Below are 15,990 nucleotides of genomic sequence, written 5' to 3'. Positions count from 1 at the left end.
TTTTTTAGCCAGGCTCTGGTAAACTCACACCTGTAACCCCAGCTACTCAGGAGCCTGAAATATGAGGATCACTGTTTGAAACTAACCTGGATAGTAAATATCCCTAAGACTCAACCACCAGAAAATCAGAAGTGAAGCTTGGTTCAAAATGCTAGAGCACTAGCCTTGAGCAAAAAGCTCAGAATCAGCAGGCCCTTAATTCAAGCCCCGCAATGATCAAAAAGAAAAAAAAAATTGCCAGTACTGGGGTTCAGGTTCTATCTTAGCTTTTCATTGAAGGTTGGTATTCTACCACTTGAGCCTCATAGCTCCACTTCATTTTTTTTTTCATGATTAATTGGAGATATAAATCTCATAGACTTTCATGTTGTGCTTTAAAATCTCAATCATCAGATCTTCATCTCCTGAGTAACTAGGATTACAGGTGTGAGCCACCAGTTCCAGGCTTGCCTTTTATTTTAAATTATTATATATTGCATATGTTTATTTGCATTTTTGTTTCTAAACTTTATTTTGGAATGTTTTTAGATAGAGAAAAGTTGCAAAGATAGAATAGGCCTTCTGTATATCTTTTCCGCTTTTTCTCTGATAATATCGTATATAAAACATGGTATATTTGCCAAAAATAAGAAAGTAGAATTGGTACATTGCTGTTAATGAAATTCTAGATTTATTGTTTTTCATATATTTTTATTGTAATTAATAGAAGGGTTACATGATATTTGCCAGATAGATGGTGCATTAATTCCCATACATTGATACCCTTTCACATATCTTGGTCCCCATTTCCCTCCCCCCCAACCCGAAATTCTAGATTTATGTAGATTTTTTTTTTTTTGCCAGTCCTGGGGCTTGAACTCAGGTCCCAGGCACTGTCCTTGAGCTTTGTCAAGGCTAGTGTCCTACCACTTGAGCCACAGTATTACTTCTGTTTTTTTTCTGTGTGTATGGTGCCAGGGCTTCAGGCATGCTAGGCAAGCACTCGACCACCATACTCCTGGCCTCTTTATGTGGATTTTCATTTTTCCACTAAAGTACTTGTGTGTTCCAGAACTTAATATAGGACACTGACTTCCTTTTAAGATGATATTTTTTTCTGACTATTATGTAACTTTACTATTTATGTAGTATTTATTATTTGACATTTATCTATACTTTAAGTAGTTACTTTTTCAGTCATGGTATTTTCACCAACTTTTGGTGGCACAGCTTTTATTCCTAGCTATTCAGGAGGCTGAGATCTGAGGATTTGAAGCTATTTTGGGCAAGAAAGTCCATGAGATTATTATTTTCAAAAATTAATTACCAAAAAAACAGAAGTAGAGAGTGCTAGCCTTGACCACAAAAGCTCAGGGACAGCACTTAGGCCTTGAGTTCAATCCCTAGGACTGTAATATATACACACAAAGAAAGTGGTATTTCCTAGTCATATAGCAAGTCAAACTAGCTCAAGTTAGTGACTTTCAAATTACAAAAACAAGATAATCCTTAATGTTAGTCAGATATTATTAAGATAATCCTCATTATTGTCTAATTTTCTGTTATTTTTTTTTTTAGCAAAAGAAGCATTTGAGAAGAAAGTATCTCCAATAATAATAGATAATACAAACCTTCAGGCGTGGGAAATGAAGCCATATGTTGCTTTGGTTTGTATCAAGAGTTGTTCTAAGTTTCTAATAGAGGAACTAGAGTTGTTGGGAGATGTTGGTATTATGTGAATCTAAGTACTTGAGAGTCTCTTGTCTTGGTCTGTCTCTGCGCTTTCTCTGTTTAGATTGAAATGAGAAAAAATGGGACCATTAATATGTTTCTAAATTTTTCCATAAAGCTCAATTTAATCATTTTTTAATTCTGATATTCAAATGTTAAATTCTGAAATCACTTTTGTCTTTTGGTATCTTTCATGAAAAGATATTTGTGTGCGTGTGTGTGTGTGTGTGTGTTTCTGCCAAATAAGATTGCTTTTACACAGTAGAATCAAAATTAATGATCCCCTCCATGGGATCCTGTTTTTAATTCTGTCTTAGAATGAAGCACACTGTTTTTATTAGTAAGTCATGGATCAGGCCCCCCCGCCCCCACTCCTCTCTTTCAAGATGTGCAGAAACTATTCTTAGTTCCCAAGCTATACAAATACTGATTTCTAGTAGAATTGTTATTTTATTTATCATTGAATTTTAAGGGTATAGCTATGTTTGACATAATAATTTATATAATTATGGAAAGACATAATTTATATACATTTATATAATATATAAATTGATATATGAAGCTTTTTTAACTGGTGTATTTAACTGGAGTATTCTTCCATCATTAACACATGCCTAAGACAGAAATGCAGTTTATGCTTCTATAGTGATTGTTCTGAACACATCCAAATGTAGTCATGGGTCATGAACTCAGGGCCTGGGTACTGTCTCTGAGCTCTCCAGCTCAACTCTAGTACTCTACCACTTTAAGCCACAGTACCACTTCTAGTTTTCTGCTGGTTAATTGAAGAAAAGAGTCTCATGGGAACTTTCCTGCCTGGAATCACAATCCTCTGATCTCCTAGGCTTACAGATGTGAGCCATGGGCTTTTGAGACAGTTTTTGTTTTTTTTTTTGGCCAGTCTTAGGGACTGAACTCAGGGCCTGAGCACTGTCCTTGGGCTTTCTCAAGGCTAAAGCTCTGCTACTTGAGCCACAGCACCACTTCTGGCTTTTTTTTTCTTCTATTTATGTGGTACTGAGGAATGGAACCTGGCTCTTTGTGCATGCCAGGCAAACATTCTACCACTAGGCCAAACTCCCAGCCCTGAAACAGTTTTTACAGGTTTCATTTTTCTACTTTTATGCTTGTGAATATTTACCTATCCTATGTATTCCTCCTAATTCATCCTCTTTCTTAGCCTTCTCCCCTCCCTCTGGTACCCTTACCTTCTATCAAAGTCTGTTTTGTTTGTTTGTGTTCTTTTGTTATTGCAAGTAGTAGCAATCTGTATATTTTAGCAGGCTTATGTATATATGTGTAGTGTATATGTGGACTTAACCTTTTTTGTTCTCATTACTTTTAGCATTAAATTTCTGGAAACAAATTGTTGGGTCAAAGAAATTGTACATATTTTAGCAGTTTAATACATCAATGAAAGAATAATCTTTGAGTTATCTGAGTTTTTTTTTTTATACTGGTCTTGGGGTTTGAACTCAGGGCGTGGACACTGTCTGAGCTTTTTGCTTAAGGGGGCGCTTTACTATTTGAGCCACAGTTACTCCTTTTGTTTTTGGTTAGTTGGAAGAGTCACCTGGGTTGGCTTTGAACCATGGTCCTCAGATCTCAGCCTTATGAGTAGCTAGGATTGTAGGTATGAGCCACACTTAGCTTGGTTCTTTCATTTTTAACATACTGTGAGTTTAGAAATAATATGTTTAGTTTCCCAAAATAACTATTCTAATTGTCTTTTTTATATGTAGTCTCAGAAACATAAGTATAAGGTCCATTTCCGGGAACCAGACACGTGGTGGAAGTTCAAGCCAAAGGAACTTGCAAGGTAAAACCTGAGTTTGTTTAACATGCTTGTTGTTGTTTGTTTTGTTTTTTTTCATGAAATGATGGGAAGTCCATCTACATTTTTTTAGCCTATATAAATGTTGAATGAAATAAAAGTGGTTAGAATTCAGCCTTATCATTTAATAGTAGAAATTTTATATGATTTATATTTTCTCCCAGTTTTATGAAGTTGGAAGCCTTTTGTTTCTGATATTAAGTTTATAGTAATAAAAAAGATTCCTGTTCTTTTATATGGTCAAGTGATATAATTTCTTTTAATAATATGTCAGAATGAATATGGACTGTTGGATTTGGGTATAGTTCTTGGAGGATCTATAACTGTCAAGTGACTTAGAATACTAGAAAGTAGCAAGAGGTAGAGATAGAAAAGGTAGCAAGTGGGCCAGGAATTTAATTTGGCTTAGTGTTAGAGTGCTTGCCTATTGTGCATGAAATCCCAGGTTCGATTCCTTGGTAGCACACAGAAAAAGCCAGAAGTGGTATTGTGGCTTGAGTGGTAAAGAGCTAGGCTTGAGAAAGCCCACGGATAGTGCCCAGGCCCTGAGTTTAAGCCCAAGGCCCCCCCTTCCATCCCTCCAAAAAAGTAGCAGGTATCTAGGGATACAAGTATTTTACCTTATCTCAAGATTATACTTTTTTCTTTCTTTGTTTGCTAGAGTTGAATGGGTTACTCAGCATAGGAAAGGCAATGTATTTTCCTTTACTGTCTGTGTTTCCTTAGTAGATAGGTGTAATGTAATTTTGATCAAGCTAGTTTCATCTTATCAATTTTAACTAATTTCAATACTAACTAAATTAGCCTGACAATTGATACTGACAATAGCAGTCATTGACAGCCTGGTTCTAATAGAGTTAGTGTTGTGTGACCATTGCTGCTGTGTAATTTGAGGACATTTCCACTTCCTCAAATATATCTACTAGTAGTTACTTACTCCTAAGTCCTTCTAATCACAGTCAGCTACTAATCTGTTTTCTCTCTCTGTTGAGTTTCCCATTCTGGACATTACATATAATATTTGGCATTTTATGCTGGCATCTTTCACCTAAAATAGAATGTGTCAGGTTGCTGTGGGATGTACTTCTACTTTTATTTTATTTTACTTTTTGATACAATCCTGGTTTTGGTTTTCTGTATTTTCTTCAGGAGTTTTGCATCAGTACAATAGAATTACAAGATAGACCTGCATGCATAACTTTGGTATTATAGTTTTAGGTTCATAAAATTACTGGAGAAGTATTTTTTCTTTTTTGCTGGTCCTCAGCCTTGAACGCTGTGTCTGGGCACTGTCATTGAGCTCCTTTTGCTCAAGGTTAGCCTCTACCTCTTGAGCCACAACTCCATTTCCTGCTTTTTCTGTGATTAGTAGGGGCTAAGAATCTCATAGACTTACCTGCTAGGGTTAGCTTTGAATCACAATCCTCAGATCTTAGCCTCCTAAGTAGCTAGGATTACAGGTGTGAGTCACCAATGCGCAGCCTATTTTTTTTCCTCTCTCTTATTCAGACTTCGTGACTATTTGATTAAGTTTGCCTAAACTTTTTTTTTTTTTTTTTTGCCAGTCCTGGGCTTGAGCTCAGGGCCTGAGCACTGTCCTTGGACTTTCTCAAGGCTAGAGCTCTACCACTCGAGCCTCAGCACCACTTCCGGCTTTTTTCTATGTATGTGGTACCAAGGAATCGAACCCGGGTCTTCATGCATGCTAGGCAAGCACTTTAACCTCTAGGCCAAACTCCTGGCCCCTTGCCTAAACTTTTAAAACTGACTGGATCTGGTATTTTATTTGTAACAAAGTTCAGTTGGATTAATGTCTCTTTTTTTCTTGTTTATTCTCACTGCAGTTGAATTTTTTTTCCTTTTCTTTTTCTTGCCAGTCCTGGGCCTTGATTCAGGGCCTGGGTACTGTGCTTGGACACATTTTTCCCACAAGGCTAATGCTCTACCACTTGAGCCACAGCACCACTTTCAGCTTTTTTGAGTGTGTGGTACTGAGGAATTGAACCCAGGGCTTTGTGCAGGCTGGGTGAGCACTCTACCACTAGGCTACTGTGCTCCCAGCCCTATGGTTTTTTTTTTTTTTTTTTTTTTGGCCAGTCCTGGGTTTGAGCTCAGGGCCTGAGCACTGTCCTTGGACTTTCTCAAGACTAGTCCACTTGAACTTCAGCACCACTTCCGGCTTTTTTCTGTGTATGCAGTACTGAGGAATTGAACCCAGGTCTTTGTGCATGCTCGGCAAGCACTCTACCACTAGGCCAAACTCCCAACCCTAAGGTTTTCTTTTTGTTGTTGTTGTTGGTTGTAGGACATGAACTCTGGGCCTGAGCGATACCCCTGAGCAGTTCAGCTCAAGGCTACCACCCTACCCACTGAGCCACAGTGCCACTTCCAGTTTTCTGATGATTAATTGAAGATAAGAGTTTATCTCATGGACTTTTTAGTGCCTGGGCTGGCTTTGAATAAGGATCCTCAACTCGGCCTCCTGAGTAGTTAGGATTACTGATGTCAGCCACCACGCCTGGCCCGTGGTTTCTTTTCCAAATAGCTCTTAGTTTGGTTGATCTTTCTGTATTGTAAGTTGTGATATGTTTAATTCATTTCTGCTTCTCTGTTTTTCTATAATCTTAGCCCTTAAAGGTACCTATTTGCTCTGCTTACTCTATTAGAGACTTCTTTCCTTGATGATTATGGTTATCTTTTAGTATATAAACTTGATGCTGTACATTTTCCTGAGCACTTCTTTATCTGATCTCCAAATTTTGATATAGGATGCTTTCTCTTGCTGTCTGTCTGTCTATCTATCTATCCATCTATCTAGTGCCAGTCTTGGGGCTTGAATTCAGGGCCTGATGCTATCCCGAAGCTTTTGTGTTCAAGGCTAATGCTCTACCACTTGAACTACAGCCTTACTCCTAGCTTTTTGGTGGTTAAGTTTTGGAGATAAAAGTCTGATGTATTTTCCTGCCTGGGCTGGCTTCAAACCATGGTCCTTAGATTGCAGCTTTCTGAGTAGCTAGTATTACACATGTTAGCCACTGGTGCTTGGCTTTAGTTTTAAAATTTTATTATGGTTAAATTCATTCTTTAACTTGGGTTTTTTTTACACCTATGTTTTAAATTTTCTGAGCAGAAAAGTTTTTATTTTCAATTGACTTTCAACTGAATTATAGTAAGTTAGATTGTCTTGATACTAATTTTCTGGTATTAAAAAAACTTTATGGCCTCATTAATTGTTATGTCTTAATTATTCTATTTTCTTGATAAGAAGGTATAATTTTAGTGGATTAATATATCTATTAATCATTCATTAATCATTCAAAATTCTGTTGCTCAACATCTACAGCTGTATTTATTTATTTTTGTTTGTCAGTCATGGGACTTGAACTCTGGGCCTGGGCACTGTCCCTGAGCTCTTCGGTTCAAGGCTACCACCCTACTTTACACATTGAGCCACAGCACCACTACCAGTTTTCTGGTGGTTAATTGGAGATAAGAGTCTCATGGACTTTAGTTCCTGGGCTGGCTTTGAGCCAAGATCCTCAGATCTCAGCCTCCTGAGTGGCTAGGATTACAGACGTTATCCACTGGTGCCTGGCTATTTTTTGTATCTTCAAGGGTTAATATTTGGAAGAGGGGTCTGTGGGGTATGTATTTAAATATGCTAATTATACTGTCAATATTTCCTTATTCTGTCTGTGCTCATTTATAAATTCTGAGGATAATTGTTGAAGTTCATGGGAACTGGTTTTTGTTTTTAACAGTACTTGGATTAAAACTAGAGCCTGGCACATTCTACTTAAGGGCTTTACCTCTTGTGCCACATCCCCAGTTCTGTAGGAGCCAAGTTTAATATCACTAATTAAACCTTTCATAGTGATTTCCTTTTATCTTTAGCAGTAGTTTTTGTTGTGCCCTCTGAGTTGTTTAATAGTAGTAGAACTGTGTCCATTTTCTTTTGTTAGTATTTGAATGTTATTCCTTTTTCTGTACTTTTTACTTTCATCCTTTAAGTACTCTTATGCTTAGCTATATCTCTTATAACCCCTGTGGCTTGTTTTGAAAAAACTACTCTGACCATCTTGCCTTGGCTTATAATGGATAAACACAATTCATGGTTGTTTTGTGTTAATTTGTATAAATAATCTGTCATCTTTCTTACTGTTTTATTTATTTTACCTTTTATGTGTTGTGCTTTTAGCACAGAAAATATGTAGCTTAATTCTTTTTCCTCCTGTTACACCTTATTTTGGAATGCTTTTTGTGTCAAATCTAAACTTTCTTGTTCAATTTTTCTTCTATTCAGATTTGTAAATTAAATACATTATGTTCTTAGTGGTTACGTTATATGTTTTATCTTATAAATATTAAACTATTTTTAAGCCTTCTTCCTCATAAATACTAAGACTAAAAACATTTAACATTTTAATTTAAACTTCCCTTACAACTTACAAAGTGTCACTTTCCAGTATCTAAAGAAGTATAGTTTTTTTGTTCATGTAATCATTGCTCTGCGCTTCTGTTTTCCTTACATAATATACTTTGTTCTGAGATTTTTCCATCTGCCTGATTATTTACCTCAAAAACTCCAAACAAACATTTTTTACAGTGAGTCTACTCTGCTTGTTAAATTCTATTTTTAAATTTTAGTTCAAAAATCCTTTTTATTTTTTAGTTTTATTTTTTTGCTAGTCTTAAGGCTTGAACTCAGGGCCTGGTCCTGTCCCTAAGACTCTTTGTTCAAGGCTAGTGCTTTTACCTACTTGATCCATAGTACTGCTTTTGGCGGGTTTTTTTTTTTTTGAGTAGTTTATTGGAGATAAGAGTCTCATAGGGACTTTACTACACGAACTGGCCTTGAACCACAATCCTCAGATCCCAGCCTCCTGTGTAGCTAGGATTACAGGCCACTGCCACTGGGTGGTTGTCTGTCTTTGAAAATCTTTTTATTGCCCTCATTCTTTTAAGGTATTTTTGCTATGTATAATCTAGATTGACAAGTTATTTTCACTTATTAAAGATAACATTTAATTATTGTCTCAATTCCATTACCCTTAAGTCAGCTGTGAATATAATCATTGGTTTCTTTGTAGGTGGTTAGTTTAAATTGAAAAAACAAAAACAAAAACAACAACCCACCACAACTTTCAGGCTGTTTAAAAGTGTCATCTCTTTGTCTTTGAATAACAGTTTTAGTACGTTGTTTCTAGTTAATAGATTTCTTAATAAAAAAAATCCTATTTAGGATTTGTTTGGCTACTTGGCTACTGAAATCGGGATTAGTATCTTTCATCAGTTCTGGAAAACTCACATTTTACATTAAGTTGCTTTTGTCCCACTCTCTTCTCTTCCTGGGACTTGGATTAGGTATATACAAACTTTTTTGTTCCTGCGTCCATGTCTATGTTTCTTAACCTCTTTTTTCATATTTTCCATCTCTGCTCCTTCTGTGATCAGAAACCAGACAAGATCGAGGAAAGGTAAATATGAAAGCCAGATTCACCTAAGAGGCAAACACAATAGGATTCACAAAGTCTTGAATCTAGTTCAACTGTGATATTTTCTTTCTTTTTTTAAAATTATTTATTTATTTATTTATTTATTTATTTATTTATTTATTTATTTATTTATTTATTTTGACAATCCTAGGCTTGAGCTCAGGGCCTGAGCCTTGTCCTTGGACTTTCTCAAGGTTAGAGCTCTACCACTTGAGCCTCAGCACCATTTCCGGCTTTTTTCTATGTATGTGGTACTGAGGAATCGAACCTGGGTCTTCGTGCATGGTAGGCAAGCACTCTACCACTAGGCCAAACTCCCAGCCCCAACTGTGATATTTTCTTAAGACAGACCTGTGGATGGATTAAGCATACCTAGCTGAGCTGATGGCAGATGCAAACCAATATGCTGTATAAGTGAAAACACTCTTAATATAAGACCTAAGGATATCCATGTGTAATGTTTTAGCTGCATATAAGCCCATTAATAAGACACACAAGCCATTATGAATGAAACACAAATAATAAACTTCCTATTTGGACACTCACAGACTTCATATACTAGGTTTTTTTTCTTTCTTTTTTTTTTTTAAATTTGCACTTAAAATGTAATGAACACCTTGTTTTACTTTACTTGGTTGGGTTCTACTTTGATTGTACAAGAAGGTACTTTGAGACATCTAGTCTGTCATAGTAGTGCAAGTAGAACCCTTTATAGTAGGATGTTTATTACTAGCGAAATTAAAGCCTTGAAATGACAGTCATGTTCCTACAGAAATTTTTTTTTTTACAGAGCTTGAGAACATCTTCTCAAAGTTACTAGAACCTGAATTTTCCCAAGTTGATAGGATTATGTATGATGATTAAAGAAATGGTAAATTAAGAAATCATGACTAGCTGTGTACGCTTGGCTTATGCCTGTAATCTTAGCTATTCAGGAGGCTGAGATCTCAGGATTGTGGTTCGAAGTCAACCTAGGCAGAAAGGTCCTGATGAGACTCTTATCTCCAATTAACCACTCAAAAACCAGAAGTGGAGCTGTTGCTCAAAGTGGTAGAGCATTAGTCTTAGGCAGAAGAGCTCAGGTTTAGCACCCAGGCCCTGAATTCAAGGCTCATGACCAACAAAAAAAGAAATCATGACTAAAATTAAAAATATAATATAATAAAATAATATTTATATCATAATAAATCCATTTTGGTGTTCATTTTGGGGGACAGGGCTTTAGATAGGGTCTCACACTGTAGCCCAGGCTAGCTTTGAACTTGCCATGTTACTGCCTTAGCCTCCTGAATCCTGGGATTATTGATATATACCTTCATGCCTGGCTCCTGTTCTGGTATATATTACATTAGAAATCGCAGCCAGGTGCTTGTGGCTCATGCCTATAATCTTGGATACTCAGGGGGCTGAGATCTAAGGTTCACAGTCAAAGCTAGCCTAGGCAGCAGTTTGTGAGACTTTTATCTCTTAACCACCAAAAAAGCCAGAAATGGAGCTGTGGCTCAAATGGTAGAACACCAGCCTTAAGTGAAAAAGTAAAAGGTTTCCCAAGCCCAGAGTTCAGGTCCCACTACTGGCACACACGTACACAAAAAGTATGATTAATGGAGTTGGGGATAGAGCTCAGTGGTGGAATGCTTGCCTAGCATGTGCAAAGCCCCGAGTTCAGTCCCCAGCACTGAAAAATGTAAAGAGAAACATACTACTTTTCTGTTCTGTTTTGAAACTTAATTATCAATATTTCTTTTTGTTCTTCCCTGGAATTTTCAGGCGTAATATTCACGGAGTAAGTAAAGAAAAAATCACAAGAATGTTGGAGCACTATCAGCGTTTTGTTTCAGTGCCCATAATCATGAGTTCTTCAGTTCCAGAGAAGACTGAACAGATTGAATTGTGTGCATATGCTTGTGAGGATAGAAGTTCCAGGTTGGTTAAAGTGTCTTATTTGTACAAATTTAATTTGAAACATGTTTTAAAAAATGATAATTTTTAGCTGGGCACAGTGCCTCATTCCCCAGAGGTTCAGCCTATTCCCAATTGTGCTACCCAAGGGACTAGTACATTGAGGCAAGAGTTACTAAAGAGCCTTATCCAAACCATAGCAGTGCTGATTCTATTAATATTTAGAGCACACAAAATTGAAGAATTGTGTACAGAAGCACCTTCATATAAAGAGTTCTGAATTACCTGTGTAGTATTATGTTAAGCCTAAAAAAAAAATAAAAAGTAAAAAAATAAATAAAAGGAAGATAAATGGACAAACTGAGTAAGGAAAACTGAAGTAGAAAGTATAATTACTAGGTGAAAGTGCTCCGAATTTGAAAATAACATCCAAGGTGGTCTAAAACCATTTCATAAATGGAAATCTTTTCTTTTTTTGTCTAATTTTTTTAAAGCATGCCAATTCTGTTGGTTGGATTTTCATGATTATAAAGGAAGCCTCTCTCTAAGAAATGTTGTATAAAGGTAGACTTAGGGCTGGGAGCATGGCCTAGTGGTAGAGTGCTTGCCTACTATGCATGAAGACCCAGGTTCGATTCCTCAGTACCACATACATAGAAAAAGCCAGAAGTGGTGCTGTGGCTCAAGTGGCAGAGCAGTAGCCTTGAACAAAAAATGTCCAGTGGCTCAGACCCTGACTTAAAGCTCCAGGACTGGCAAAAAAAAAAGTTGACCTAAACTCCAATTTAATATTAAAGCAGGGATACAGTCTTCTACTTTAATGTATATTAAAAATCTCCTGGGGGGGAGGGCCAGGAGTTTGGCCTAGTGGTAGAATGCTTGCCTAGTATGCACGAAGACCCGGGTTCGATTCCTCGGTACCCCACATACACAGCAAAAAGCTGGAAGTGGTGCTGAGGCTCAAGTGGTAGAGTGCTAGCCTTGAGAAAGTCCAAGGACAGTGCTCAGACCCTGAGCTCAAGCCCAGGACTGGCATTATTCAAAAACACTTCTTTGTGTATGCCAAACTTCATTGTAGGTGCTGAGTTACAACACTGGGATAGTTATAGTTTCTTGGGGAAAGATGGAGAATGCCTTCTATACTTTTTTTTTTGGTGGGTCATGGAGCTTGAACTCCGCCTGGGCGCTCTCACTGAGCTCTTCAGCTCAAGGCTACTGCCCTACCTCTGGGCCTGAGATGAGCCTTGTCCCTGAGCTCTTCAACTACCTCCCTACCACAAGCCCCACTTCCCGTTTTCTGAAGATTAGTTGGAGAAGAAGAGTCACAGGTCCTTTTGTGCCTGGGCTGGCTTTGAACTTTGATCCTCAGATCTCAGCCTTCTGAGTAGCTAGGATTACAGGTGTGAACCATGCCTGGCTATACTTTGTTTTTATTTCAGTACTACTGGGGGTTGAACTCAGGAATTTGCACATGCCAGGTAAGTGCTCTACCACTGTACTGTGTCACTGAGCTATATTCTCAGACCAGCTTTTATTATCACAAAGTAGTTTTTGTTTCTAATAAGATTTCTTGGGACTGAGAATGTGGCTTAATATTAGAGTACTTGCTTAGCATGCACGAAGCTCTAGGTTCAATTCCTCAGTACCACATAAAAAGAAAAAGCTAGAAGTGGCACTGTGGTTCAAGTGGTAGAGTGCTAACTTTAAGCACAGAGAGATTCAGGGACAAGATCCAATCCCTGAGTTCAATCCCCAGGACTGGCAAAAAAAAATCTTCTTTGTTTTTTGCTGGTCCTGGGCTTTTTTCTCAAAGCTAGCACTCTGCCACTTGAGCTACACCACCACGTCTGGCTTTTTCTATGTATGTGGTACCAAGGAATTGAACCCTGGTCTTTGTGCATACTAGGCAAGCACTCTACCACTAGGCCAAACTCTTGCCCCTCCCCCTTCCGTCCCCCAAAAAGATTTGTTTATGTAGTCCAGTCTAGCCTCAGACTTGCTATGTAGCCTAAATTAGTTTGGAACTCACAAACCTCTCACTGAGATTGCAGATGTATAACCTATTATACTGGCTCTGCCTTTAATAATTTTAGTGTTATTTATTTAAAAAAATTAGAACAGGGCTGGAAATTTGGCCCAGTGCTTGCATAGTGTGCACGAAGCCCTGGGTTCAATTCCTTGGTACCACACACATAGAAAAGTCAGAAGTGGTGCTGTGGCTCAAGTGGTAGAGCACTAGCTTTGAGGAAAAGTTCAAGGACAGTGCTCAGGCCCTAAGTTCAAGGCCCAGGACTGGCAAAAGAAAAAAAAAAATATAGAACAATTGCTATCTTGCAGTTGAATGCTTCTTTAAACATAATATTAATGAAAATAATAAGAGACTTCTTTATGATGCTTTTAAAAACATCTTACAGCCCAAGAGACAATGAAGACGTTACCTCTGAAAAAGAAGAAAATGTTTTATCCTCGTCTTTGAAACACTTAGAATTAATTGAAGAGGAGAATCTTGAAGTGGCCAAAGAAAATGTGTTACCTGAGAATATTACATATCTCCCTAATGCAGACTTAAACAAAGGCAGAAAAGAGATAAGTGCTATGAATCATAGCACTCAGAGTATTTTCATTCAGGAAGCTCCACTGATGTATTTTCCTAACTCTGAAAGCAAAATTCAAGCAACAGACAAAAGTGAAGAAGCGCAAGTAGAACTGACATCTGAAAAAGGTAAAACTGATGCATGTAGTCCTGTAGACAGAGCATCGCTGAGTGTTTGCTGTGGGGAAAATAATCAAGAAGACACTGATCTTGCAAACACTATATCCATTCAAAATGAGAAACCTTCATGTAGTGAGATAGTAGAAGAAAGAACAACAGGAAAGAAAAAACCCATTGGGAAACAGAAAAACAAATCAAATTTGGAAAAACTTCCAAGACAGGAGGTAACAAATTTTGTTGGTGACTGGCCTGTTGATAAGACTATTGGTCAAAGGACAAAAAGGAATCGGAAACCTGAAAAAGCCTCCTTGGTACAAACTGAAAAAAAGTGTAATCGCCCTCAGTCACGCAGAGTGTTAGATACTAATGTGTGTATGAACACAGATCATATCCAACCACAAGGATCTCCACAGGAAATTGTAGAGGATAGCAGAAAGTCCCAGTGTGATGATTCCTCAGAATTCCTCAATAGCTGTCAATATGATTCTTACACAAATACCGAAAACAACTCATTTGGCATTGTGAGCGACTGGCCTTCATCTGCTTCTTTAGCTCAGAGAGAGCCCAGATCAAGAATATCCAAGATTGGTTTAAGTGAACCTCTCCTAGAATTTGGAACTAATGACAATATGAATGAAATGCCCTTGTACAGAGCACATGAGGGTTGTTGGGGCACGAGCCCTGAAGAACTGAAAACATTGGGTAGTCCCACTCTACAGAGTTCTGAAGTGCTACCCAGTGAAGTGCCCCAGGACAACCAGCCTTGTCTAAGTAAGAAGATCCATGGGCACCACGCACTGCCTCTTACTTTTATCAGCAGCGCAGCAAACATTCCTAGAGCAGTAGGATCACAGACTTCAGCCGAATTTCCAGGGGCAATACAGAAAAGAGTCACTGGAATAGCAGTGGGCGTGTCTACACAGACTGAGCCACATGATTTGGCTCTCTTGTGGAAAATAGAGAAGAATAAAATCAGTGTTTCAGATTCAGTTAAAGTATTAGCAGGAAGATTAGATGGATTTAAACCAAAAACTTTCAGTATTAACACAAAATCAAATGTTCAAGAAACAATTCCCTATCGGGTAATGTATGATAAAAGTACGTTCGTTGAAGAAAGTGAGCTTACCAGTGCTGATGAATCTGAAAATCTGAATATTCTTTGTAAACTATTTGGCTCTGTTTCATTAGAAGCTCTGAAAGACTTGTATGAGAGGTGTAACAAAGATATCATTTGGACCACCAGCCTTTTGTTGGATTCTGAAACCAAATTATGTGAGGATACCGAATCTGAGAATTTCCAAAAATCCTATGATGAATCACAAGTTGGGCCCTTTTCTCTGGGTTTGAATTTGAAGGAAATTATTAGTCAAAGAGAAACTGTAGAAGATTCTAGTGCTTCAGTGCCAGATTTTAGTCCAGGAATTGATATGAATAAACCTCATGCCCAGACGACCTGCGATGTAGACAATGGAAACTTGGAGCCAGCAGGAGTTATAACTCCTGAGAACCCTGGCTTCATAGCAAGCATATTTCCTAATGCTGCAGTAGATAGGAAGAGGAATAACAAGGTACTTAGCAATAGTCAGGCAAGACTTCCAGGATTTTATGGCTTTGAGCAGTCTCTTCCAGATACTCCAAAGTCTACTGCCCCTAAAGATGGGAATGTAATCCAGAATAATCTAGTAGCCCCAGGGTCTGGAGATAGTATGTATTCTTTAAATTTGTCAGATATCGTAAACTCTATAACAGGTACATCCGATCTGGAATTAAATGAAGAAGTTTATGTTACTGACTCTTTGGAAGTGAAGAAAAATGAAAATCTTCCAAAAGATTATATCAAATTTGCAAACACAGAGGAAGTTTTGAATGAAGATGAGCAGGAAATGGAGAAAGTTCTAGTGGCAGGAACTACTATGACAGCTGGAGTTAGTGAAGAAAACAAAAGTGATATATTGAATCCCATGCCAGTGACAGCTAAATCTCTGACCATTGACTGTTTGGAATTGGCTTTACCCCCTGAACTGGCTTTTCAACTCAATGAACTATTTGGCCCAGTTGGTATTGATTCAGGTAAGGGAAAAGTAAATTACCTGTAATTTTTTGTTTGTTTAATAGAACACAGACGTTTTTGTTTCAGTGACTTCATTTCATATGATGTCATTCATATAACAAACACTATACACAAGTATATAGTGTTGGGGGATTTCACACACACAAAATATTTTTAGAGGAGTGTGTGTGTGTATGTGTGTGCGTGCACATGCATGTGCTTGTTCTTGGACTTGAACTCAGGACGTGGCCACTTTCCCTGATCTTTTGTGTTCAAGTTAGCACTC

The 15,990-nt window shown here is 37.8% G+C and overlaps 1 protein-coding gene across 1 annotated transcript in view; it reads left to right on the top strand.

Moving 5' to 3' along the window:
* Positions 1 to 15,990, top strand: part of N4bp2 (NEDD4 binding protein 2) — a 56,909-nt gene that overhangs the window by 10,414 nt on the left and 30,505 nt on the right. Inside the window, exons 4-7 of the mRNA XM_090343691.1 lie at positions 1,558 to 1,646; positions 3,453 to 3,529; positions 10,810 to 10,965; positions 13,356 to 15,724. Coding sequence (XP_090199817.1) covers positions 1,558 to 1,646; positions 3,453 to 3,529; positions 10,810 to 10,965; positions 13,356 to 15,724 — 2,691 coding nt within the window. The remainder of the gene's footprint in view (positions 1 to 1,557; positions 1,647 to 3,452; positions 3,530 to 10,809; positions 10,966 to 13,355; positions 15,725 to 15,990) is intronic.

Source organism: Megascapheus bottae, chromosome 13 (genome assembly GCF_031878675.1).
Source record: "Megascapheus bottae isolate mThoBot1 chromosome 13, mThoBot2.hap1, whole genome shotgun sequence".
Lineage (NCBI taxonomy): Eukaryota > Metazoa > Chordata > Mammalia > Rodentia > Geomyidae > Megascapheus > Megascapheus bottae.
This window is presented reverse-complemented; position numbering and strand designations above follow the sequence as displayed.